This window comes from Vitis riparia, chromosome 4 (genome assembly GCF_004353265.1).
Source record: "Vitis riparia cultivar Riparia Gloire de Montpellier isolate 1030 chromosome 4, EGFV_Vit.rip_1.0, whole genome shotgun sequence".
Classification (NCBI taxonomy): domain Eukaryota; kingdom Viridiplantae; phylum Streptophyta; class Magnoliopsida; order Vitales; family Vitaceae; genus Vitis; species Vitis riparia.
Genome location: NC_048434.1, coordinates 19,806,427 through 19,830,459, shown reverse-complemented (window position 1 = coordinate 19,830,459; position 24,033 = coordinate 19,806,427). Strand labels below are relative to the sequence as shown.

The 24,033-nt window shown below is 36.9% G+C and overlaps 3 protein-coding genes across 3 annotated transcripts; 2 read left to right on the top strand and 1 right to left on the bottom strand.

The window, feature by feature from the left end:
* Positions 1-48: 48 nt before the first annotated feature.
* LOC117912417 (thioredoxin H-type 2) lies at positions 49-2,418 on the top strand. The gene is made up of 3 exons (XM_034826988.1): positions 49-196; positions 1,894-2,016; positions 2,118-2,418. Exons 1-3 carry the CDS (start codon positions 110-112, stop codon positions 2,253-2,255), a joined length of 348 nt encoding a protein of 115 aa, XP_034682879.1. The 5' UTR covers positions 49-109; the 3' UTR covers positions 2,256-2,418.
* A 699-nt stretch (positions 2,419-3,117) lies between these two features.
* LOC117912415 (beta-galactosidase 3) lies at positions 3,118-9,664 on the bottom strand. Its single transcript, XM_034826986.1, has 19 exons — positions 9,233-9,664; positions 9,020-9,115; positions 8,806-8,918; positions 8,564-8,630; positions 8,343-8,435; positions 7,972-8,115; positions 7,605-7,693; positions 7,413-7,518; positions 7,187-7,274; positions 6,754-6,872; positions 6,503-6,667; positions 6,208-6,386; positions 5,658-5,767; positions 5,457-5,566; positions 4,859-4,969; positions 4,660-4,773; positions 4,371-4,573; positions 3,922-4,258; positions 3,118-3,823 (listed from the first exon to the last, which is right to left on the bottom strand). The coding sequence occupies exons 1-19, from the start codon at positions 9,401-9,403 to the stop codon at positions 3,701-3,703; spliced, it is 2,538 nt and encodes an 845-aa protein (XP_034682877.1). The 5' UTR covers positions 9,404-9,664; the 3' UTR covers positions 3,118-3,700.
* A 7,233-nt stretch (positions 9,665-16,897) lies between these two features.
* LOC117912416 (ribosomal RNA small subunit methyltransferase, mitochondrial) lies at positions 16,898-18,649 on the top strand. The gene is made up of 2 exons (XM_034826987.1): positions 16,898-17,295; positions 17,398-18,649. The coding sequence occupies exons 1-2, from the start codon at positions 16,918-16,920 to the stop codon at positions 18,169-18,171; spliced, it is 1,152 nt and encodes a 383-aa protein (XP_034682878.1). The 5' UTR covers positions 16,898-16,917; the 3' UTR covers positions 18,172-18,649.
* Positions 18,650-24,033: the final 5,384 nt, after the last annotated feature.

The following is a 24,033-nucleotide window of genomic DNA, read 5'->3' as shown; positions in this document are numbered from 1 at the left end:
GATTTGATGTGGTCCAATTATATAGAATCAAATGATCGGTGAAGCAGCGGCATTTCTTGGGGGCATCTATTAGTTGCTTTTCGGTAACTTCTAAAGAGGCATAGAGAAAATGGCAGAAGAGGGGCAAGTGATCGGTGTCCACACTGTGGAGGCATGGAACGATCATCTCCAGAAGTGCAACGAGTCCAACAAGCTGGTATATATTTTCTTTATTTTTTTCAATATTTATTGATTTTTTTTTTTTTTATGTGCTTGATTGATAATGTGGGGTCGGTTGGTTGGATGATTGGGTTTGTTCGTTTTCTGATTGAGGATTATGAGTCTGGTTTGGTGTTTCCTCTTATGTGATTTCATTTTCTCAATTCGGTATGGGGTTTATGTTGATCCGTAACGCGTTTACCGTGTAGGGTTTTTTATTTTTCGTGGGGTAGGGTTTGAATCGGATTAGATTTGTTGTTTAGTGATGGAATGTGTTAAAAAGGCTTCGATTGTTTGGTTTGTTACGAAGGTTTGTTTTTGAAATAACTTGATTGTGGTTTCAGGCCTCTGAATTTGTAGGTTTCAAAGGTATACGACAGTAGGCCTCTTGGTTGAGTGATGGTCTGGTTTCTCTTAGATTATTGCATGTTTTGTGCGCCTAATAGAAGTTAGGTAAAGAATTTTTAAAAACCAAAGGCTTGGATTTAAGAAATTCCCAATATTTGGGTTCCAAGGGAAGAAAAGTCTCTTGACTCTGAGACTACAATTATTCATGGAAATTGAGTTGACTCTTTCAATTTCATGTTTACATTTGACTCATAATTTTTTCCCTTTTATTTATTAATATATATATATATATATATATTTTTTTTTTAATATTGCTTTTGTTTGTGATTTTTCACAAGAAAGCATTGGGTTCTTTAAACTTTGACTAGGTGATTGTTATGGAAAAGATGGTTATGATGCAGAAGTTAGTGGTTGGTGATGAGTAGGTATAAATGGGTCCCTTCATTTGTGGACAGGTGTTTTTGTAGTTACAGCAGCTACCGTTCGTCAATGGACTTTTGATGATGACTAATTGCCACAATGAAGACTTATTTTAACGGTTGAATACTTGCAAAAAAATTTGGTAGTTGTGAAAACTAGTAAGATGGTTGAATGATGGTTACTACTTTCACTGGCAAAAACATTGTAATTTCAAACTTAGGTTTTCTTCTTATGGTTTCTTGTAGATTAGCAATATCTGTATCCTCCCTTTTTTATTTTTATTTTATTTATTTAGACAAAAATTATTATTTTTCTTGTTCCCTTCCTCTTGTGTGTCAAGGGTTTACCTTGTCTAGGCAGACCACTAAGTGCCTACTTTGCTGATAGGCAAGTAGGCTGCGGGCAACAAGAAATAAGTAAAAAATTTGTTTTGTCAATCTGAGGACAAAAAACCCTTTGGAGCCCCGAGCAAGTTGTTATCCTTTTGTTTCTTCTTTCCTTTTCTTCTCCACTCTTTCCTGCCCCATTTTTCACAAGGAGCATAGGCACCTTTCTCACCTGAGTTTCTACGCTGTGTATTTTGTTTTTTCTCTCTGGGAAACTTCTCTTCAACAATTAAGTAATAGAACTTCCCTTCAAAGATAAATGGGAAGTATTTGTATGGAAACAAGACTTTGTTTCCAGTAGTACATTATAAAATTTGCAATGAATTATAGTAGCTTGGTGGGATTCAAGGGATGGTAAAAACAAAGATAACATTTGAGTGGGTTCCAATATGTTGAAATGCAGGCTAATAAAAAATGGGAAATAGAATGATATGAATCTGTGCCCAAGTCTGCCAACATCTTCCACATGAAACACCTTTTTCCTCCTTTTTAATAGTATAATAGTATTCCTTTGCCTCGTATTCATGTCTAATTGATGCAGATTGTTGTTGATTTCACTGCTTCATGGTGTGGACCATGCCGCTTCATTACACCATTCCTGGTTGAGCTGGCTAAGAAAATACCTACTGTCACTTTTCTTAAGGTGGATGTGGATGAATTGAAGGTAAACCCCCCTTCCTCACACAATGGAAAAATACCATGCTGGAATAGTTGGCTGAATCAAATATTGAACTCTGATGCACTTGGTTAATTTTCTGGTTGCAGTCTGTTGCTACTGATTGGGCTGTGGAGGCAATGCCGACTTTCATGTTTCTGAAACAAGGCAAGATTGTGGATAAGGTGGTGGGAGCCAACAAAGATAGTCTGCAGCAGACTATTGCTAAGCACATGGCTACTGCCTAATAATGCTTGTCCGTTGCTACTTCGTCTTCAAGGAAATAATGCTACTGAGTGTGGACCTTTGTTTTATATGGTTTTAGACTGATACTGGATCTCATCATGTTTTTATCTCTGTTGTGACAATATAACTAATAAAATGTTTTTTTGCTATGCGCATATTATATTAGTTTTCTCATGAAATTAGATCATGGTTTAGGCTGATGTTCTGTGTGTTTTTCAACTTAGTCCGTTTATCCCTAAGAAGTCTTGGGGTGTTGGGAATCTATGTATATGATGCAGCTTTGATCATGAACATTGACAGGATCAAGTTCTCCCATACTAATTTGAAAAGGTTCAAGAGTGTTTGTAAGACCAGGAAAATATGATGGGATGCTGGGAGGAGAGTCCGATATAAGAGAGGCAGTCCTTGTGTTTGAGAGACCAGACTCAGGGAAGAAAAGTTGGGTGGGAGCAGGGGAAACATATGCAGAGAGGTGTTGGGTAAAGATTAATCACTGAGCATCGCAGGCCAGACCGCCTGTGAGGGAATTTACTCCAAAGCCCAACCTTGCATTGTTCCACGGTCTACCCAGGCTTTTCAGATACACTTATGAAATGGGGCACTGAGTTCAGTTGGACAAGCGCATGTCTGTTTGGACGGTGATGCCTCAAAATGATGATCCTGCAGGACTTCACACCCAACTTTAATAAGGCTCTTTCCGCAAGACGTGCTACAGGGTTTTAAATAGCCTACAACCTTTTTGGTTTAATTATAAACTCGTAACTACCACTTTTGCATTATTAGCATTATTGATTTTTGAGGATGTAAAGAAAAATTGCAAAATTGGTTTGGGCAAACTGAAATGGTCTCCTTAACTAACTCGTAAAAACTAGTAATTCAAACGCTATTAGAAGTCCAGAAATAAAGAAAATTCTCACAGCCTCTGTGATTTCACAGAATCGTAAAGCATGGGGTCATATTAGGATCCGCTCCCAACATGAACCTAATCGGGGTTTGATTTTCCCCCACAGTACAAGCATACAAATAAATCACACCAAACAGCCAACAGAAATTACATTTTTTTTTTCTCTCAAGAGCCCATCCCCCAGTTAAAAGGCCGGGAATTGGGATATGAACTTGCCATGGAGCCAAAATGGATCACTCCATGAATCTACAAACTCACCCCCTCTGAAAATCACTATATTACAGAAAACCACTAACCCTCATTAAATTAACAACTACCTACATTTAGCAACCAACACCCTCTGACCAAATCTTTTCTCCATCTGAATAACTATGCCATTCCACTTATCTAACTAGAAAAAACATTTCTCTCTACTTCTCCTTTTATTCTTCCTTTCCTTGCTTCTTTTCTTGCTGGTAGTGTGTGGTTAAAGTAGTAACTAAATATGCTTGAAAAGTTCTATCCTTGTTTGCCTAATCAACCTCCTGAATTTGGTTGATTGGCTTAAGAAGCTATAGGGGCACACACAGCTTCCACTGATAACCGCTTCAACACGTTAGGACAAGGATCTTGTGCGAAGTTAGTGTTGGATATGGTCACTGCACATCTTTGCCGCCCTATGCACCTCTGTTATATTTAAAAACAAAATGACACACGTTAAGTAAAATACCTGGTTTTGTGGTATATTGTAAAAATTGAAAACGTGTGCTGTAGGGCACAAGTACCTTCTCTACTATGGTATACGAATCAGGAGCATGGCAAGGTCCTTGCTGGAAACTTCCACAAGTTCCCAGAGGAGTTCCATAGCTGGCAAATTTGATGGAAGAAATGGACTGGCCAGGACCACACCGCAGGTGAACCTTGGGCTTGTGTAACTCTTCTGTTTTTCCATAGCTTTCAATATGCCAGTTCTTAATGTTTGGGTGGTACTCGAAGACATCAGCACAGACACTAGTCATTGATCTCCGAACAAGAGAAATTCTTGAGGGATCCCCTCCAAGTTCCTCAAAAACTACTAGAAGATTTTGTGTTGGCTTTAACCAGGAACGAGGCACATGGTACCTGAAGATGAAATTTTGTTAGGGACCATTTGACATCTTAAGTCATTTAGCGCTCCATCTCAATCATACCATTATGAAATTCTGGTACAAATTTTCATCTGAAGAATGCTTACCATCGTTGGGTTGGTTGGCCACAACCAAGTTGACACTTTGGGGGTCGATATGTCCCAGAGTAACTGCATCCTTGGCAATTACCATTGGCATATGCAGTCCAGTATCTTCCAATACTCTGCCCATTAATCCATACTTGGCCTTTACCCATACCCTCCATGTCTAAAGCCAATGGCTCATCTCCTTCGGGTGCATTGAAAAAAGCCTGCAAAGTTCCAAGGTAAAGTTTTAGTTCTTAATGCCACTCCATTAATAGCCAAGGAAGGTCATCACCCCACCCTTTTTCCATACCTTATGCCATGTCAATGGCTGCTGCCTTTGTGCAGCTAATGAGCCCTGCATCCAGTCAACAGATGAAATACCATTTGGAGAGACAAGATTCATGGCCTCTCCTTTCAGCCCAACCTGCATAAAGGGGTATTTGTGAGGTGAAATTCTTTGAATTAGCAATCCACAAATCACCGGTAAATAGAGAAATAAGAATTCAAACCTTGTAGGTCCATCTCTGCCATGACAAGTCCCATTTTCCCTGGTTAAGTCCATGAAGTGCAACTGGACCCAGGATTCCTGTGTTCCATGTCTCAAAATGTCCCCCCACATTCTTCAACAACCAGAAATACGAGGTCAGGAATTAAAAAGGAAAAAAAATAGCGTTTTTGCTAAAGTATGAAGAATGTAGTTCACAGGTTTTTCAAAATTCCAGATTGGTGAATCACTTGAATCATGCATTTGCATGGATTGTTTAGGAAAATATGATAGACACTACTGTAATAATGTGGTGAGAGCACTGAATCAATGTTGTATGTATCTCACATGAAGGGTATCATTTTCCTTGTCCTCTCTTGATTAATGCACACCTCACCACCAAAACAATGTTCAGATTCATTTGTCCAAGAGATCTCAGATTTAGCTAAAAGTATTAGTCATCAGGGTTCAGTTCAGAGACTCCAGAGACTGTTTATGATATAGTTCAAAACCGCCTGTTAAGTTGTGAAGTTTATATTACTTCTGCTAGTTTCAAAGTTACCGCAAAGAAATTATGATACCGAATCACTATAAAACAATAAAACTGGAAGCAGAGAACTAACTGGTAATCCAACTGCAACACTCAGCAGTGCAATTGTGTTTGTTCCAGCATGCAGGTTGACCTTTTCTGTAAATGTGAATCTCCTATACTCCCTTGTCCCGAAAGCAGAACCTATAATATGCCATTTGTGTTTTTATAGCTGAATAGTTTGGAAAGTCAAAAAATGATTGGTCAAAATCTTGGAACTGATTCAATTGTGAACCTGTAAGTTGCCCGTTTATAAAGACATGCACAGCATGGCCAGTCGTTTGCAGGATAAGAGTAGGGAGTTCCCCACCTCGCAAGAAGGACTCAGATGAACCAATATCAATTCTGCAAGCAAATTAAAAAGAAGTAAATTTTAACCTCATGAAATAGTGAGCTCTTTTATGGAAGAAATTCTTAGCATTATAAGAACCCATGTCATGCACATTAGAGGCAGTTCATAGCCAACTTAAGTGATCTAACCTAAGGTACAAACTAGATGAATGATTCAAGCCACACCAGGTTACATTATTCTAAAAATGTTTTCTCCACAACAACCTATTTCTGTTTCTTTCATCACTGATTCTTTTGTTTCTTTTGTTTATTAACACTAAGTAATGCCGCTGTAGTTCATTTATGGCCCATTTTCTACCTTTATCCATCTGCTGAAAGAACCACAAAAGATACTTTCTTCTAAAGGAAGAGGAGAAACTGAATTTAAAGAGGACATCCCTAATAAAATTATCAAGGGGTTAATATAAGAGGATGACTCCAGGTATCTGTCTCACCTAGTTATGTACCACAGATAATCACTAGCATCCCTAGTCACATTTATCTGCTCCAAGAGACCAAGGGTAGTGAATGTTGAGCTGTCGTCCAGAGAAGATATATCCTCATCATAACTCTCCCAGGACAGCATGTCAGCATTGGTCGGCAACATTTCCATATGTGCAGTTTGAACTCCAACCTGTAAAGAAGGCACCAAAACTATTTATCAGATCCAAAAGTCCAGAACTGAAATGTTAATTACATATACTTCTGAATAGATGGTAACAAACACATTAATCTTGTAAGATCCCATACTTTTGCAGTATTAAAGACTGCATTTCTGCAGTCAGGAAGAATGCTGATTGACCAAGGAGGTAAATTATAATGCATGTTGTTGAACATCACTCTTGCAGAAGACTTAGTATCATAGTTTGAGAGGAAGGCCGCACAATCTCCAGCTTCTGAAGAGTATACATGAGCCTGGAAAGTACACATACTGACCGTAATCAGCAAACAAAATCACATAACTGCGTAAAGCAGAGGAGTCTGAGAGTAGAGGTGAAAACCTGTTGAAAGCTCCCTAAAGAAGAAACAATAGGATCAGCTGAAACTAAAGCTCGCTCGCAAAGCTTAATAGATCTGTGAAGTTCTTTCAAATGACCATATTTTGGTTGTCTGACCAAACCTATGGAGTAAATGCAACAAAGTAGTTAGTAAATTTCCAAACTTACATATTATGGATGCTCATGGGTAATAGTAGTTAACAGCATGGTTAAGAACTTCATAATCGAACCCATATTTTCTACATTTCAAGCCATGTCATGAGAGGGTATAGAACAATCAGTGCATAACACCTAAAATGTTCATACACATCAAAAACAACTCAACCATCCTGAGGCATTTGTCTGGAGCCTATCAGTGTTATAAACTAATCATAGAAATGAGCTGCTCAAGATCAATAACTCTTTGGGAATGAGCATATGGGATTTCTGTTCTCACCATACTCATCAATTGGAGCATCATAGTCATAGCTGGTAGTGATGAAAGGGCCCCCAGCAGTGCGTCCAAAATTGGTCCCTCCATGGTACTGTTTCACATTGTACACACAGGAAATCAGCTTCAATAAGAGTGGTTTTATACAGTATATTTTCAATAACCTAGCAACTGAATTTAATATAAATAAAAATAATAATAATATTATTAAAAAAAATTTTAAAAGACCTACCATGTAGTAATTAACAAAGGACCCTCCCTTTTGTATGAATCGAGCAACTGCAAATGCCAAATCTTGAACTGGCCGCTGGTGAAGTGGACCGCCAAACTCGTTAAACCTTCACATTTGGATCATAAGAACATGTGAAATACTTTGTGTGATAAAAGTTGAGGATACTGATCAAAAAATGCAGATAAAACATACCAGCCACTCCAAGCCTCTGTCCATATTGTGGGCTTGTATGGTTTATTAGGAGAAAATGCATCACAGTAAAAGCCATTGCACGTATTTATCTGTCACCATTGTTTGGCCAAAGGAGTTTTAGATTACTCATCTCATAATGATAGAGAGACATTGAAAAAGAAATACACTCTATCTCTATTAAGCCAAGAATTTTCTGTTAGACATTTATTCTCTTATGTCAGGGTTTACTAACAAAAGTTGGAGACAACAAGGACAACCGATCTACACCCAGAAGAACTGATTAAGCCATGTAAATTCGTTTACCAAATGAAACAATGCAACACAAGCTAAACTTAATCTAGAGATTAAAGAGTATGAGACTGCTCACCACAGGATCTGGAGCATCTTCTTCCTTGCACATCACCCAGGGCACACCAGTTCCCAACCCAACAGCCATATTTGCAGCCCAAGTCATGTAGTCATGGCCAGCAGCTCCAAGTAACTTACTTTGAGCTCCATACTCGTTCTCAATCTGCACTAGCAAAACTACTTTGAATCATCACTGTATTTTGCTTTATATTAGTAGATTTACTTCTGAAATTGCCAAATTTGCTCATGATTTTTCCATTCTTACTCAAATGCCAATATTTTCAATTCCTGTCAGTGTACAACACCTCTCCAAGACAACTAAGGTTTGCAAAATATTCAAAGCTCAAAACACAGGAAATGAGAATAGGGCACAAAGCCCAGAACTCATACCTGAGAGAGTATGATGGGGCCACCCTGGGACTCGAACAACCTCTCACTTTTCATTAGCCCTACAATCTTCTCAGTGAACCCTTGCATTGCCCTCTGCAAACCACACCATGAAATTAGAAAACAAACACATGGAACAGATAATAGTCCAAAAGCCAAATAAATTTAACTAGAGCAATTCAAACCAGTAAAAGGAAAAAAAAAATGCAGTGGAGAACTGTTACCTTGAAAGGCTCATTGTCAGTTCTGAAGCTGATGCCTGGGACATACTTGAGCCAAACAGGAAACCCTCTGTTCAGAAGACCAAAAAAGAGTTAAAAAAAATCGAAAATAGTCCTTTTAGATCAAGCGCCCATGCTATGAAAATTGAGGGAAAACAACAAATTAGAGGGAAATAAAGAAGCAAAAGCCCTGGAATTGAAAAACCGTCAATTTGCAAAGCAAACTAGATCTAGAGAAAGAGTACCCAAAATTCCACTCTGCACAAACATAGGGTCCAATGCGAAGATGGGCATACAGTCCTGCTTTCTGCACTGTCCTTATGAATCTAACCAGATCATATCTCCCTTCGAAATTGTACTGAAGCCCCAACAAGTGAAAAATAAATAAATTCAAGCACAATGTAAGAAACGAAAGGAAAGCAGAGCATATATATCAGGAATGGAGGGAAAGGAGAATACACTGCCAGGTGAAGGCTCGTGGACATTCCAAAAAACGTAGGTTTCAACGACATCCAGGCCTCCATCTTTGGCTTTCTGTATGATATCTTCCCACATCTGAACAGAGCATCATTTAACACGGTCAGCAACAACCCACAAAGAGGGAAGAATTTCTCGAGAAAATTCATCTAAGAACAAAACATAAAACAACAGAAATGGGCATGGTTCACTCACATCAGGGGTGCTTCTAGGGTAATGTATGGAACCGGAGATGAGGATTCTCCTCTGCCCATTTATCACAATGGCCTTCCTGTCGTAGGTCACGCTACACTGAATCAGCTGAGAACCCAGCTGCAAGACCATGCACAACACCAAGAACAACTTGGAAACTGAGTTAGCTTCCATAGTTTCTCTCACCCCCTAATTGGCTTCTCAGAATCTATATATTTCCTTTTGGGGTGGAGGCAAATCTAAGAAAGAGAAGAGAGAGCTTCTGGGTCTGGTCTACTTCGACTGTTGTGATGCTGTAACAGGGTCCATTCTTCTTTGGACTCTACTCCCCTTCAGCTTCGAGCAGAGCCATTTAGCAATATATATAATACAGCAGTTACACAACTGTCTCAACACATGTCGAGGGTCATCACTGCGTGGCTATGAGCACAAAAGCAATAAACCAAGCCTGACAAACAGAAAAGAGAAAACACTGAGGTTAAATCTGGCAAACTTTATACCTGTTTTGCGCTATAGATCATGTTCGAGAGTGCTTTACACGCGTTAACAGAATCTTAATGTCACCAAATTGTATTATTTTTAAATTAAGATTAAACATGTTTGGTCATTTTTCCCTTTTCCTTTTATCTTTTCAGGAAGGGTTTCTATCAGGAGTTCGGATTTTTTTCATGTTCAATGACATGGGTATGATCGAATTCTTATTAGCTCCCAGGTTTCTTTGATTTTTATTTTTTTTTCTTGTTCTTGAGATTTACGGCAAGTTCAAGGGAGAAAAAAACAGTGTGTGTAAAAAGGTGTGAAAGCAACGAAATATACTTCAAGAATGATGGCATACTAATTATATGCTGCTCAGCCAAGCCAAAATAAATGGGGTCACAAGGTACATTTCATGAACAAGAAAGAGCAAAAAGTAGGAGATCCATTATGTTGGCTGGTTCAAGAAGTGATCTTGAAATGGGTGACTCCAAATTTTGGAAGAAGCAGGAAGGAAGCTGCTATAAGATGAGTCCTCTTAGAGAAAGATCGAGGGGTTTGACTTGTCACTGTGATTATGGTAAAAAGGAAAAGGGAAAGATACCGCACAGTATACATGTCCCATTTGTTGCTTTTATCTCGGGGAAGTTGCCTTCCTCCAAGCCTGGCCCCAGCTGTTGTGGCTCTTCCATGTGAACCCACCAATTCCTCGTTCACCCACAAACCCCAAAACCACCGCCGCTCCCTAAATTCATTACTCCCTTCAGTGATTTACTGCTCTTCTCTCTGAAAGTATGTGGCCCATCCCACTAGTATGACATTTGTTTTATACACTTCATGTATCATCTTTTTTAATGGCCAAGTATGATCTTAACCAATGAGAACAGCCCAAACTCTTATGTATAATGAAATAATTTATTGGCCGGTATGTGCTTGTCATGGTCAGAAAATCTATACCGTTTGACGGCTTTCCATCTCTGTGGGTCACATTGTATTGTAAATGAAGCAATGAAAACATTCACGCTTTGTCCTTATGATAGTAATATGTGATTGTCTTAGATTGGGTAGGGTGAGTACAGTTCCTTTCGAATCTTAAATGAGATAAACACTTGCAAGAAAACCTAATCTAAGCACCCACAATCACCACATGTTGGGTGTCACTGTCTTACCTCCACCGACAGAGTAGCCAAAATATAGTAACATCGTAATTTGGTGAAATTTTGAAGAAATTCATGTAATAACTCAAACCTCTTTATCCCAATCTACCCGAATGATCTCCCTTGAATTTATATAGAAAATCATAAAGTTTCTGTCCCACATGAACTTTAAAAACTCGATTATTCAAAATTACTTGTCTCGGTTGTTTAATTGTTAAATATATAATAAGATTGTTAGATAAAAATAGATATCAATGATATACAATATTTATTTGATTGATAACATTTTTTTAAATTAAAAAATATTTTTTACAACACAAAACGGACAAATTTTTTTATTTTTTATTTGGAATTGAAGACAGACCCAAACATTTAACCCAAAAAATTCCGAGGGAATAAAATAAAAATACGGTAACTTTCCATCATAAGATCCCACTTAGCTGAAAACAGCATCAAATGGAAATAAAATAATTGGCTTTTCAGGAGGGAAGACTCTGAGAGGACAGAAATGTTGAGTGGCATTGGTTTAATCACATGGAGGGAGACTAGGATCACCAAATCCACTTTTCATTATTGTAGTAACGGTAATGAATTAAGAAACGAGAATGGGATGAGGTGTTCAACTCAAAGGTGGGTTAGTCATAATGTGCCCCCACTTCGCATATGTTTAAGCAGGCTAGTGAAAGCATTAGGAGGGGTTTGCCTTCCACCATTATTAATGTTTCTTCTTTTGTCATGTTGTGTAGACTTCAACGGCGGGATGGACGGAGGAATGGAGTGGAAGAGAACCCTAAGTCAGTGGGGTCTTGCCCCACTCCCCCCCGCCATTCCTGACCACTGCTTACCCACTATGCACCGCATATCTCGGTCCTGTAAGGTAACGAAAAATTTATGTTCAAAAAAAAAAGTCCAAGAATTTCGTTGGCATGATGTGAAAAATGCTTCACTAGTCTTCTCATCTTTCATGCATTGCATACGGACCTATTCCGCCAATCATTAGAAATAACTTTGTAATTTTCTAATATTCTTGAGAGGTCTTTATCGTGTCTACATGATATATTCCTCTTAACCATACGGACATTCTTTGATTCAATACAAATAATATTTATGTAAATGATTTCGTAATGTCTTAATTATACTCGTACGAGTACGAGACAACTTAATTATGTCTATATGGAAGTGATTATAGATAAGTTAGATAACACTATCGACTCCGAATTACAAATCTTTTGTGTTTTACTTTACATGAGAGAGTTAAGGCGGTCCCTATGATTAAAAAATAAACTTAGATATAACTAACTTCTTTCTCTCAAGGATTAAAGTTGGTTGGTAGTTAAGAAGCTTTAGTAAATTCATCTTCTCTTTCTCTAAAGATTCACATGCCACTGCTTCCGCAAGAGGCCCTACCAAACCTAACCCTTCCATTTGTTTTTAGAGCATCACAGCCATCGATGAGGAAAAAGTAGAAGAAAGGGAAGAAGAACATCTTTAATGACCATTAGGCATCCTGTTTTCCTACCAATGATACCATCTTTTTAGGTAGCATAATTGTATTTTATAAAAGCAAATTGATTTAGATGCCAAAAAGGAATCTTTGAGTCCATTAAAGATAGAACAATGGCCCTCTATTTAAGATTTCCATAATGAAAATAATAACAGGTGTCTTCCCTACCTACTTCACTCCTATTTATCTTCAATATCCCATTAATGTCTCAACCGCTGCCAATATTAAAAAGACCTAGAAAATTTATGGAATCATATTCCCGGGCTTTCGATGCTGAAATATCGCACAAACAAATTGTACAAGTATAAGATATAAATAAATGAGATTAGGGTATAACACCACCGATTAGTGATATATTTTACAGAGGAAAATTTAAAACTAATAATAATTTTTATATAAAAATGTATAAATCATTAAATATTTATAATAAAAATTTTTTAAATATTTTTTAGAAAATCAAAATCTTTTTATTAATTTAATAAATCATATAAATGAAAATAAATGTAGGGAAAATTTTAAAAATTTGTATATTCATGTAAAGAATCTTCATTGAATAATATTTTTTTATTTTCATGTTATTTCCCTTTTTTTCTTATTTTATTTTTAATATTTTTTTCCATTTATAATTATTATTATTATTATTACCACCAAAAAATCACATAAGATGCTAACTTTCACCCGCTCACATCATTGCAAAACGGCCAATCTGGAAGTGGAATGGTCACTGTGTAATCCTTTCAATGACGGTGCAGATCAATGCGAAGTGGGGCCAGCGTAGGATAATATAAAACGTTAACGTCATTCCAGTGAACCAAGATGATGAAAGGTTGGAGAGTGAGGAGACCGCGTGATAGGATGGCGGGTATTGGTGGCACGTGAAAGAAGATGCACCCATGTGTGGGTGCTCGCAATGTGGGTCCTCCACCAAAAGCGTCGGTGCACGTGCCATGGATGATGCCTCTCTGGAGTCCGGAATGTCACACCGTCACGCACAGCCACAGCCCACTCACGTTCCATCCAGCCGTTGTCCGACGTTAACTGGACTTTCGTCATTCTCCTTCCGTTTGCGTCGGTGGCGGTGATTCCGTTTAGCTGAATTCTCACTTTTTCCCTTTTTTCTTCTACTTCCTAACTATGAACAATATTTAGCCACGCGCATGCTAAATACCATAAAACACGTCCATCTCACGGACCCTGATTTTATGTTTTTCAAAATTTCTTAAAATTTCCTAGTAGCCCTTAATAAGGAATAATGATGGGGTGGAGCGCGTGGATGTAGACAGGAGGGGGATTCCAAAGTAGAGGGTTAAGAGGTACAGAATAAAGTACCGGAGGAGAAAAAGAGCGAAGAGGATCTGTGATGGATCCTATGACACTGGGATGGCCACGTGGCTTTGATTCGGTTTCTTTGACGTTGTCTCTTTTTTCTTGTATTGAAATTACTAAAATGCCCTTAGAGCAAAAGTAAACGTCCGCTAATTCCAGCTTCAAGTAAACCCACTCTCACAATCCGGGATTTTCCAGATTAGTGAATTGATTTTCAGTAAAGAGCCAGCTTGTCAATGCCATTTATTTTAAATAAACTTTTCTTCTAGAGACTTTTATTCCCTAAGCATTTTTTTTTTTTAATTTATACAAACTTAAGTATCATATAATTAAATATATTTAGAGAAAATAGTGGCAGCACATGTCACAAAGTTCAAGATAGAAATCAATTTTCTAAATCAACATATGATAATTCTAATATTACGATAAATTATCAATTTTTCTAAAAACTTAATATTTATTACTTATTATTAAGTTGATTTTAAATTAAATTATATTTAAGTTATTGATTTAAAATTTATCATTTAATTATTATTTTTAAGTATTAAGATTATTTGATAAAATTAAATTAAAATTTATTTTAAATCAATAAATGAATATATTTATCATTATAAATTATAATTAAGGTAAAAAAAATTAAGTGATAGTAAAAATCATGGAGTAGCAAATTAAAAGAAATGAGAGTAAAAAAATAAAATAAAAATGTAAATTTAATAATAAATTAATTATTTTTATTTATTATTTAAGGTTATATTAAGTTATTTTCTCAAATATATTTAATTTTTTTAAATGAATTAAATTAAATAATTAAATCACTTTAAGTTAATTAAATGGTTTACCAAACACTCCCTGTATATATTGCTTATTTAATATCAGTGTCGTAGATCCAACATTTTAACCATGATAATCAAAACACAACAAATAAATGAAAAGGAAGAAGACCGAATCATCGCTTTCTCTCAGCCATCAGTGTATACTCGACCAAACCCATGCGGTCGGCAGAAAAGGAAAGATTTAAACAAGGGAGGCAAGGGCGCCTATAAACTAATAAACCATAATAATGATGCATTAAGCACATAGAATTATTAACGAAGCAGGTAACCCCTCAACAAAGCCTGAAAAACAGGGGGTCCGGGTCCGGGTCCAGGTCCAGACTCCAAACCCATTCCTTCACTTACAAGATTCACTCATTCCCACATTATTATTGGTCACACATTATTTCAACACTTTGGGCCCGGTGTGTCAGTCGGCCCCTTAGGCTTTATCACCCGTACGCCCGTCGCCCACACACCATAATGAATCTCTCCTCTACCCCTTCTCTCCACGCCACAGGAAAGGCAAACAACCTCCACTTGATATCTCTTTGTTTTTGGTTTTTGTTCATTGTCGCAGAAGCATTATCCAGTACCCAAAAGAAGATACTATTTGAGTATAGAAACACTATTATGGTACACTGCATGGTTGGTGCCTCTCCAAGCTTACAATTTATGATCCCATTAATGCCATTGGTCCAAACAATATGGTCCTACTCAAACCCAGAATTTTGACCCACCCACTTTGTCTGTGTCATTATAAAGAATAGAGAGAGAGAGAGAGAGAGAGAGAGGGGCATTTCTTGTATGGTTTCTGAGGGAGGACGCAGTTCAGTAAAGATTTTTAAGTCACCTTGAATTAATTGGTGTGTTCATTCAAAAGACTGTATTCAGAGCTATTAAGACTTTTTAAAAAAAAAAAAAAAATTATGTACAAAAACATCTTCTTACTCGAGCTGAGGAAACTCCATTCACCTATTGTGTGCAAATATAAATGTACTAGAAGGTTGTTCTTTATTTATAGTTTTTAAAAATTAGGTGAAATAAATAACAATTTTTAATAAACAAGTAGAAATTATTTTAATTAATTTTTAAATAATTTTTTTAAAAAAAAACCATAAAAAACTATTAAAATTGAATATGATATCATTTTTTCCTTCTCATGATCTATTTTTATTCAAATTACAAGTTTTTTTTTTTTTAATTTCTTTTACTTATCCAAAATAAATTATTATGTAAATAAATTCTAAATTACACTATATTTGATACATAGAAATGATTAATTTTTAAAAATAATTTGAAATATAAAAATTGATTTAATTAATATTAAAAAGTCATAGAACTCACTAACATTAGAAAGTTATAGATCAAAATTCATTTTAAATGATTTTTTCCTTTATATATATATATATATATATATCATATTTTTACAATTTTTTTTTCACTAAACAAATAAATTTCAAATGAAGCAAGACTTAATATGTGAATTCATTTGTAAGTCTAATAATTTTTTAAAATAACTTAAAACTCAAATAATAATCTAATTAATATAAAAAAATTTATAAACAAAAATTGATTTAAAAAAATTCTATTGTTTATCTTCTACATAAAATCATATTTTTTTCGAATTTTTTTACTAACAAATAAATTCTAAATTTTTAAAAAAATTAATGTGTTTAATTCATTAATAAGTCTAATAATTTTTAAAAATTAGTTGAAACTTAAATAGAAACCCAATTAATCTAAAAAAAATTATGGATAAAAATGGTTCATAATGAGTTTAATTAATTTTTTTTTAAATAATTTAAAACTCAAAAAATAGATCTAATCATTATAAAAAATAATAAACAAAAACTGATATAGAATGAAACATAACTTCACTGTGTCCCTATACACAAAATTATATTTTATGAATTTTCTCATTAGATTAAAAAATATTTCATTTTTCATAAACTTTGAATTAAATTTAATTAATATTATATAAATTGAATTTATAATGGTTTTACAAAATCAAAATAGAAAATTTGTTTTTAAAAACAATTTGTTTAAACAAGTTTTTTTGTTTTTTTTTATTTTAAGAAACTATTTTTAAAAATACCTTGCCAAGCGCCCTTGTTTTTATAAAATAATAATTTTTTTTTTTTCTTTTGTCTTAAAAACAGTTTTAAAAAACAATAGGTAAGAAACATAGCCAAACGCACCCCAATTGTTTTAGAAACTACGCAGAGAGGCCCAAGACGGGGCCCTTTTCTGAAAAATGGGTCCAAACTTGTTGGACAGTTATGGCCTTTCCCATTGGGTTCACAAACCCTATTGGGCCTCGTTGTCTGCAGGGACTTATATCACAACTCATAAGAAGCCCAAAAATGAGCCCCATTTGAATGTAGACCGAGTCTTTGGGAGACGAAGGCCACAATGCACGGCCCAAGTCATTTCCTGCGCCACCTCACGGGATTCCTTCTCCGGCGGCACCTTCTCCACACAAAACCCGGTCGTCGGTACGTTCCCAGAAACGACGACGTCCAGAAGAAAGACAATGGAGAAAAGCACATGTTTCTATACAAGAGTTGGGGTCAACACGTCCTAACCAACCCAAGGGTTCTCGACACCATCGTTCGAAAATCAAATATAAAGCCCACAGATACCGTCCTTGAGATCGGACCCGGCACTGGAAATCTCACTCTAAGGCTTCTTCAAGCAGCACAAAGGGTCGTTGCAGTTGAGTTGGATGCTAGAATGGTGGAAATTCTCCGTAAACGTGTTGCTGAACATGGTCTTGAAGATCAGCTCACTGTAAGAGACGTTGTTCTTATGTTGTTCGATGTAATGCCTTAGAGAAACTTGTAAGCTTTACATGGCTGTGGTACAAGCTGATACGAATCGGGGGTTTTGCAGGTTATATGTAAAGATGCATTGAAGACGGATTTTCCTCAGTTTGATCTTGTTGTGGCCAACATCCCGTATGGAATATCTTCGCCTCTGGTGGCTAAATTGGTATTCGGGGCGAACCCATTTCGAAGCGCCACGCTTCTCCTTCAAAAAGAGTTCGCACGGCGGCTGTTGGCTAACCCCGGCGACTCAGAGTTCAACCGTCTGGCTGTGAATGTGAAGTTGGTGGCTGAAGTTGAGTTTGTTATGGATGTAAGCAAGAGGGACTTTCTTCCATGTCCAAAAGTTGACTCTTCCGTGGTTACAATACGTCCGAAAGCCGAAGTTCCGGATGTGGATTTGAATGAATGGTGTGCTTTCACGAGAACGTGTTTTAGTAAGAAGAATAAGACATTGGGTGCAACGTTTAAGCATAAGAGAAGGGTGATGGAGCTTTGGAGATTGTCCAATTTGAGGGGTTCAGAGACAGGAAATGCAGTCAGTGGGTGCAATTATGATTGTAGTTATGATGAAGATAAAGAAGAGGAAGAAGGGAATGAGAGTGATGAAGGGAATGGTGATCCATATCCCGGGTCAGAAATGGAGATGAGTCTGTTCAAAGAGAAGATAAATGGGGTTCTGAAATTAGGTGGGTTTGATGATAAGAGGCCTGCAAAACTGTCTGGGAAGGAGCTGCTGCAACTGCTTTCCTTATTCAATCAAGCTGGAATCCATTTTCATGATCAAGCAAAGCCAAGGAATGCAGACAATATAGCTGTTGCGGCTTCTTACAGCACATAGCAGTTCCACCTTCTTGTACTATCCATACCATGTGGGTGGATTTTATTGATAGATTGCCCTGCTCAAGTGCAAATTCGCATCTGGGTGGATTCACCTATCTTACATCATCTTACTAGGAAGATGTGGAGAGAAAGTTGCCTTGCTTTTTGCAGCAGTTTGGGCTTTGTTTAGGAATTTTTAAGACTAGATAAGTGGGAAATATGTTAGCAGCCGCCAACAGTACCTATGTTAAAGCTGGACGGCATCCTGTAGCAGCAGCTAATCTGCTACTGTTAAGCTTTCGCCGGAAATCTCATATAGCATGGCGGAAAAGATTACCAGATGCGGTCCACTTCAATACAATATTATCACAGGAGATTTAGGTCCCAATGGGAACCTACTTCTGAATTCTTTTAAGGGCTATATTTGGAACTATTCTCAATAACAATTTTTCTGTTTTTGAAAATAAAAGAACATATGAAAACATGTTTGGCTGTTAGTTGTTCCCAAAATATGTTTTTGAGAATGGTTCGGAAAATAGAATGATTTTTGAAAACATATTTTAATTATTTTTTATTATTTTTACTTGTTTTTTAGGATCTATTTTAAAAAATATTTGTGCAATATATTTCATATCTTCTGAATTCATATGGTATCAAATTAGCAAGTCTGTACTTCAATTTTTCTTTGGTTATGGGCTTCACTCTTCGTCCATGACTAAAGACATGGCCGAGACAACTAAACCACCTTTGAATCTCACTCCTAACAACTTTCCATCATGGATTCGATGGGATGGAATTCTTCTGAGCAAGCATAATTCTACTCCTTGATGCTAGGCTATGATCTTCCGAGCTACTTTGATGGACAAGGATGATCTTTAAGTCTTCATTCTAAGTGGACTTCGGCCAGAATTCAAAGATATGCATGTTAGACTTCATACTCGAGAATCATAATCTCGGTAGAGGAGCTACATGACAAACTAGTTAAGCATGAAAAGCTTCATCAAGCAAGAGGATTCTCTAGCTATTCATGCCTCCATTATTTGCAATTAGTCACAAATTTGGGTAGTTCAACAGCTGACTCAGAGGCTAAACAACAAAAAGTTGTCTCATGGACCTTAAAACAAGCATACTAGTGCTATGTGATAAGGAATTTGATGCCGTTATTCATGGTGGAACTTGGGAACTGATTCTGTTGTCTCCAACTCAAAATGTTATGGGCTGCCAATGGATCCTTCATTTTAAACAAAACTTGGATAAACTTGGATGGGTTTGATCACAAAACTCTTTTAATTTACACAAATCGGGTGGTAAATCAAGGTTTTTGCTTCAAAAAAATGACCAAAGGATCTAAAAACACCTAGAGAGCACCACAAAATTTAGCGAGCCTCGACTATGATAGCCCCATGAAGGGCGCTTAAGGGCTCTCAACTAGCTTCCCCACCAGTTTTCCATGTTTACTGTACTCCTTTGGTTTCCTAATCCACTGTCCCTTTATGCCATCTATTTTCCATCATATAAAGCTATAAAATTGCTAGGTCTTGGGATGTTTTTGGACTGATCCTCACCTTGAAAAATATTGGAAAAACTTGTGTTGTCATTCATGCATCTGCCATGAAAAATAGATCTGAGTGAATTATCTATATTGTTAATTCAATTGTGTAATACCATCCACCATACTTTAATTGATATGTTTGTCTTGTACGCAATTTTTGATGAGGTATCCATTAATTGATTAGTTGAAAATTCATTTTCTCCCATTATTTGCAATTAGTTAATTCAATTGGGTTTGATCACAAAACTCTTTTAATTTACACAAATCGGGTGTTAAATCAAGGTTTTTGCTTCAAACAAATTACCAAAGGATCTGAACAATGCACCCATTCCATTTTACAAGTCCATTTTTTGTGCTCGACTAAAATAGATCCTAACTTATCCATATGCTCAATGAAGAAAACACAAATGTTATGGTGTCGTTCATGTCTTAACTAAGAATTAAAAGACTCGGTTAGATTACTTGTCATCTTATCCCAACGCATCTTCTTAAATTTAGAGATTGCCCAATGTTGAGGGTTATTTTCTTCAACCCACTTCACCAAATTATGATTAGATGTCCTTAAAGTATCCATTGCAACCTCATAATCACAATCTAACCAGCATAGGCGATAGAATCAAGCATTTGCAAAGCATTTTCCTTCTTTTTCCTCATTTGAGTGTTCAGCTTTGTTAAAAAGCGACTGAAGTTTTCTTTAATGTGACGATAGCAATGTGCATGGTTTTCATTGTCGAATATCTCTGAAACACTACAGATAGTCCCTTGGTGCCTATCAAATATTATTATAACATCTCTTTCACCTATGACCATCTTCAATTTCTCTAAGAACCAAAGGCAATCCTCATAATTCTCGGAGCTAAATAAGCCATAAGCAAGTGGAAACATGCCATCGTCAACATCATATGAAGAAGCTGAAAATAAAGCACCCTTGTATGGCCCACTCATGTGGGATGAATCTATTGATATAATAGGCCGACACCCCATTTTAAACCCATGTATTGACACTGAAAGGGCAACAAACAATTGCCTAAAATGACCATCATCCGAACATCTATATTCAATAATCGTCCTTGGATTTGTTTCAATAAGTCTTGTACACAACCAAGGCAACAACTTATATGAACATTGGGGCACACCGTGAATTCGTTCTTTAGCCTTCTCTTTCAAGTTCCATGTTTAACAATAGTTAGAATTTGAGAAGGCAAAACTCTGTTCTCTTTGTAGAAGAAAACCAGAGTGAAAGAGAGTTTATATATTGTTCAAGAAACTCTATTACAAGAAGTAAAGACAGCTGTAGTGATAGCTGTCATAATAGAAATCAAGTAAAGATCACGTGGGATCTGTAACCACTTCCTCTATCTTTGGCTTATCATCCCCCCTCAAGTGAAAGGGTCTTGGAGCTATGCAAAGCTGTGACTTAAGGGACAAGAACCGAGAACTTGTAAGATGCTTAGTCAAAAGATCAGCTGGTTGATCTTCAGTAGGTACAAAATGCAGCTGTATCTTGCCTCGTATGACTTGATCTCGGATGAAGTGAAGATCTATTTCAATGTGCTTCGTTCTAGCATGAAACACAGGGTTCTTTGCCATATGATAAGCACTGATATTATCATACCAGAGCAGGGGAATCGCAGGTATAGGAACACATAATTCTTGCAACAAGGCTTGCATCCATATAATTTCTGCAGTAGCTAAGGCAAGGGCACGATATTCAGACTCGGCACTGCTGCGAGACACCACTTTTTGTTTGGTAGAGGACCAAGAGACTAAGTTACCTCCCAGATACACCAAATAGCCACTGGAACTTCGCCTATCATCAGGTTGAGCACCCCAATCTGCATCTGAGAAGCCTTCAATTGTCAAATTGGTTGAAAGACTCAGCAATAACCCATCTTGCATTGTTCCTTTAAGATAACGAAGGATTCTTTTGACTGAAAGCCAATGAGCTGAGGTAGGCTGTTGCATGAATTGACATGCCTTATTAACTGCAAAAGCTATATCAGGCCTTGTTATTGTTAGATACTGAAGTGCCCCTACCACACTTCGATATTGAGTGACGTTGTCCAGAGGATCACCATCAAACTTGGACAAATTCTTCCCAACAGTTCCGGGTGTTTTTGCTGGTTTGGTATCAAACATTTCAGTTCGATGAAGCAGATCAGAAACGTATTTGGTTTGGCTTAAATTCAGAGAGCCTTCATGGTAAGAGACCTCTATACCAAGGAAGTATGATAGCTGTCCCAAATCTCTCAAAGCAAAAGTAGAACCAAGCTTAGCAATGAGTAAGGAAATCTGTGTTGAGGAGCAACCGGTGATGATTATATCATCAACATAGACAAGAACAATCAAAGTAGTAGATTCACTAAAGTGTAGAAACATAGAACTATCAGTTCTAGAGTTGCTGAATCCCCACTGTATAAGGGCAGAACTGAGTCGTTGAAACCAGGCTCGTGGTGCTTGTTTCAAACCATATAGAGCCTTCTTCAATCGACACACTTTGGTTGGGAATTTACTATCCAAGTAGCCAGGAGGTTGAGACATGTAGACTTGCTCTTCTAACTCACCATTGAGAAAAGCATTGTGAACATCAAGCTGCCTAATTTCCCATTGAAAACTGAAAGCCACGGTTAGTATGATTCGAATGGTTGCAGCCTTAACCACCGGACTAAAGGTCTCAAAATAATCAAGACCATGAGTTTGGTTATACCCCTTAGCCACAAGTCGGGCTTTATATCTCTCTATGCTCCCATCTGGCTTGTGTTTCAACTTGTATACCCACTTACAGCCTATTAGATTAACTTCAGAAGGCTGTTCAACAAGATCCCAAGTTTGATTCCGATGAAGAGCAGCAATTTCTAAATCCATAGCTTGAATCCAATTTGGATCCTTGAGAGCTTGTTTGAGTGTATACGGTTCTGAGATCTTTACAGCAGAGAGATAAAAAATGGTCTTCTTCTTGGTTATACCTCGCATTAGCCTTGTTGTCATGCGTGGAGCAGGGGAAGGAGAAGGAGGTTGATTCTCATGTATAGCTTCGGGTAAGGTACTAGGGCAGGAGTAACAGTAAGACTACTCACAGAATCAGAAGCTTCACTCGTGGAAGGAGAGGAAGAAAGTGAAGATGTGTGGCTGCCATTAGAACAGAAGGTTGGAGAAGGAAAGGAAGTTATAATGGGTGGAGTTAAAGTATCTGTTGAAGTGTCTTTGGTTGGGGAGAGAGGGTGAGTTTTAGCTAGAGGAAATTGTCCCTCATCAAAAACAACATGAGGAGTGATGTAAACTCGTCCAGTCAGAAAGTCAAGACACAAAAACCCTTTGTTATGAAGACTATAACCAAGAAATAGACTTTGAACAGAACGATATTGAAGTTTGTGACTGTTGTAAGGACGGATGAATGGGTAACACAAGCAGCCAAAGACTCTAAGGGACTTGTAATCCGGAACCTTTTGAAAAAGTGTGAAATAAGGGAGTTATTTTGGAGTACCTTACTTGGCATTCTATTGATGAGAAATGTAGCTGTCTGAAAAGCATATTGCCAGAATTCCATTGGTAAGGAGGCATGACCGAAATTTCTCTATTGTACCAAAATACTTTGCCTTTTTACGTAGTAACTCTGGTCAAGAAAAACTAGAGAAAGAGTCACTACGGCTTTTGTAGTATTCCGGGTATCGTTCTCAAGGACTGGCTTATGAAAATTGTCAATACTAGAATAAATGAATTGTTTTTGTTTAAATCCTTAAGTGAAAAACAATATGTGAATAATGTGAAACCAAGTAAAAGAAATTCAATTAATAAAAGAAAATGAATATTGATTTTAAATTCAATTGATTCAAGTTTGGGGTTTTCCACAATCCAACCTAGGGTATAGAAATTATAGAAAACAAGGGTATTTTAAGTAATATGATCTTAGGTTTTTGGGATCCTTGGCCACTCGCGATCAAGTTGGGTTCTATAACTCAAAATTGCATCCGAACCTAATTTTTCCTTTTTAAAACAGATTCCTAAAACCATCAATAATGAGATTGATTATCAATTTAAGATTTGGCTTTTTAATCCTTCCTACTCCTTATAGCTTTGTTTAGGGGCAAATAACGGCTGGTAAGACGAGGAAAACAAATGATCAAGAATTACCAAGAATCACTAGTATCGAGTAATAACCTACCGTATTATTCCCTAAACGAACTCACAAGGATAGGATAAAAATAATAATAAATTGTCATCCAACCAATAATTAATCTCATTGTTATAGAAATTTACCCATTGTCCCTATAGATTTCCTAGCCCTTAGGTTTTCATGCTTCAAGCCCCAAGTTGGCTCTTAGCCTCTCA

Excerpts from the sequence above, each read along its gene's own strand:
- LOC117912416 (XM_034826987.1), top strand. The coding sequence starts at position 16,918 with ATGCACGGCCCAAGTCATTTCCTGCGCCACCTCACGGGATTCCTTCTC. Across the intron at positions 17,296-17,397 it reads GTCTTGAAGATCAGCTCACT|GTTATATGTAAAGATGCATT; the intron begins GTAAGAGACGTT and ends GGGGTTTTGCAG.
- LOC117912417 (XM_034826988.1), top strand. The coding sequence starts at position 110 with ATGGCAGAAGAGGGGCAAGTGATCGGTGTCCACACTGTGGAGGCATGG. Across the intron at positions 197-1,893 it reads GCAACGAGTCCAACAAGCTG|ATTGTTGTTGATTTCACTGC; the intron begins GTATATATTTTC and ends TAATTGATGCAG. Across the intron at positions 2,017-2,117 it reads TGGATGTGGATGAATTGAAG|TCTGTTGCTACTGATTGGGC; the intron begins GTAAACCCCCCT and ends TTCTGGTTGCAG.
- LOC117912415 (XM_034826986.1), bottom strand. The coding sequence starts at position 9,403 with ATGGAAGCTAACTCAGTTTCCAAGTTGTTCTTGGTGTTGTGCATGGTC. Across the intron at positions 5,768-6,207 it reads TATCTGTGGTACATAACTAG|AATTGATATTGGTTCATCTG; the intron begins GTGAGACAGATA and ends ATTTGCTTGCAG. Across the intron at positions 4,774-4,858 it reads GGCAGAGATGGACCTACAAG|GTTGGGCTGAAAGGAGAGGC; the intron begins GTTTGAATTCTT and ends CCCTTTATGCAG.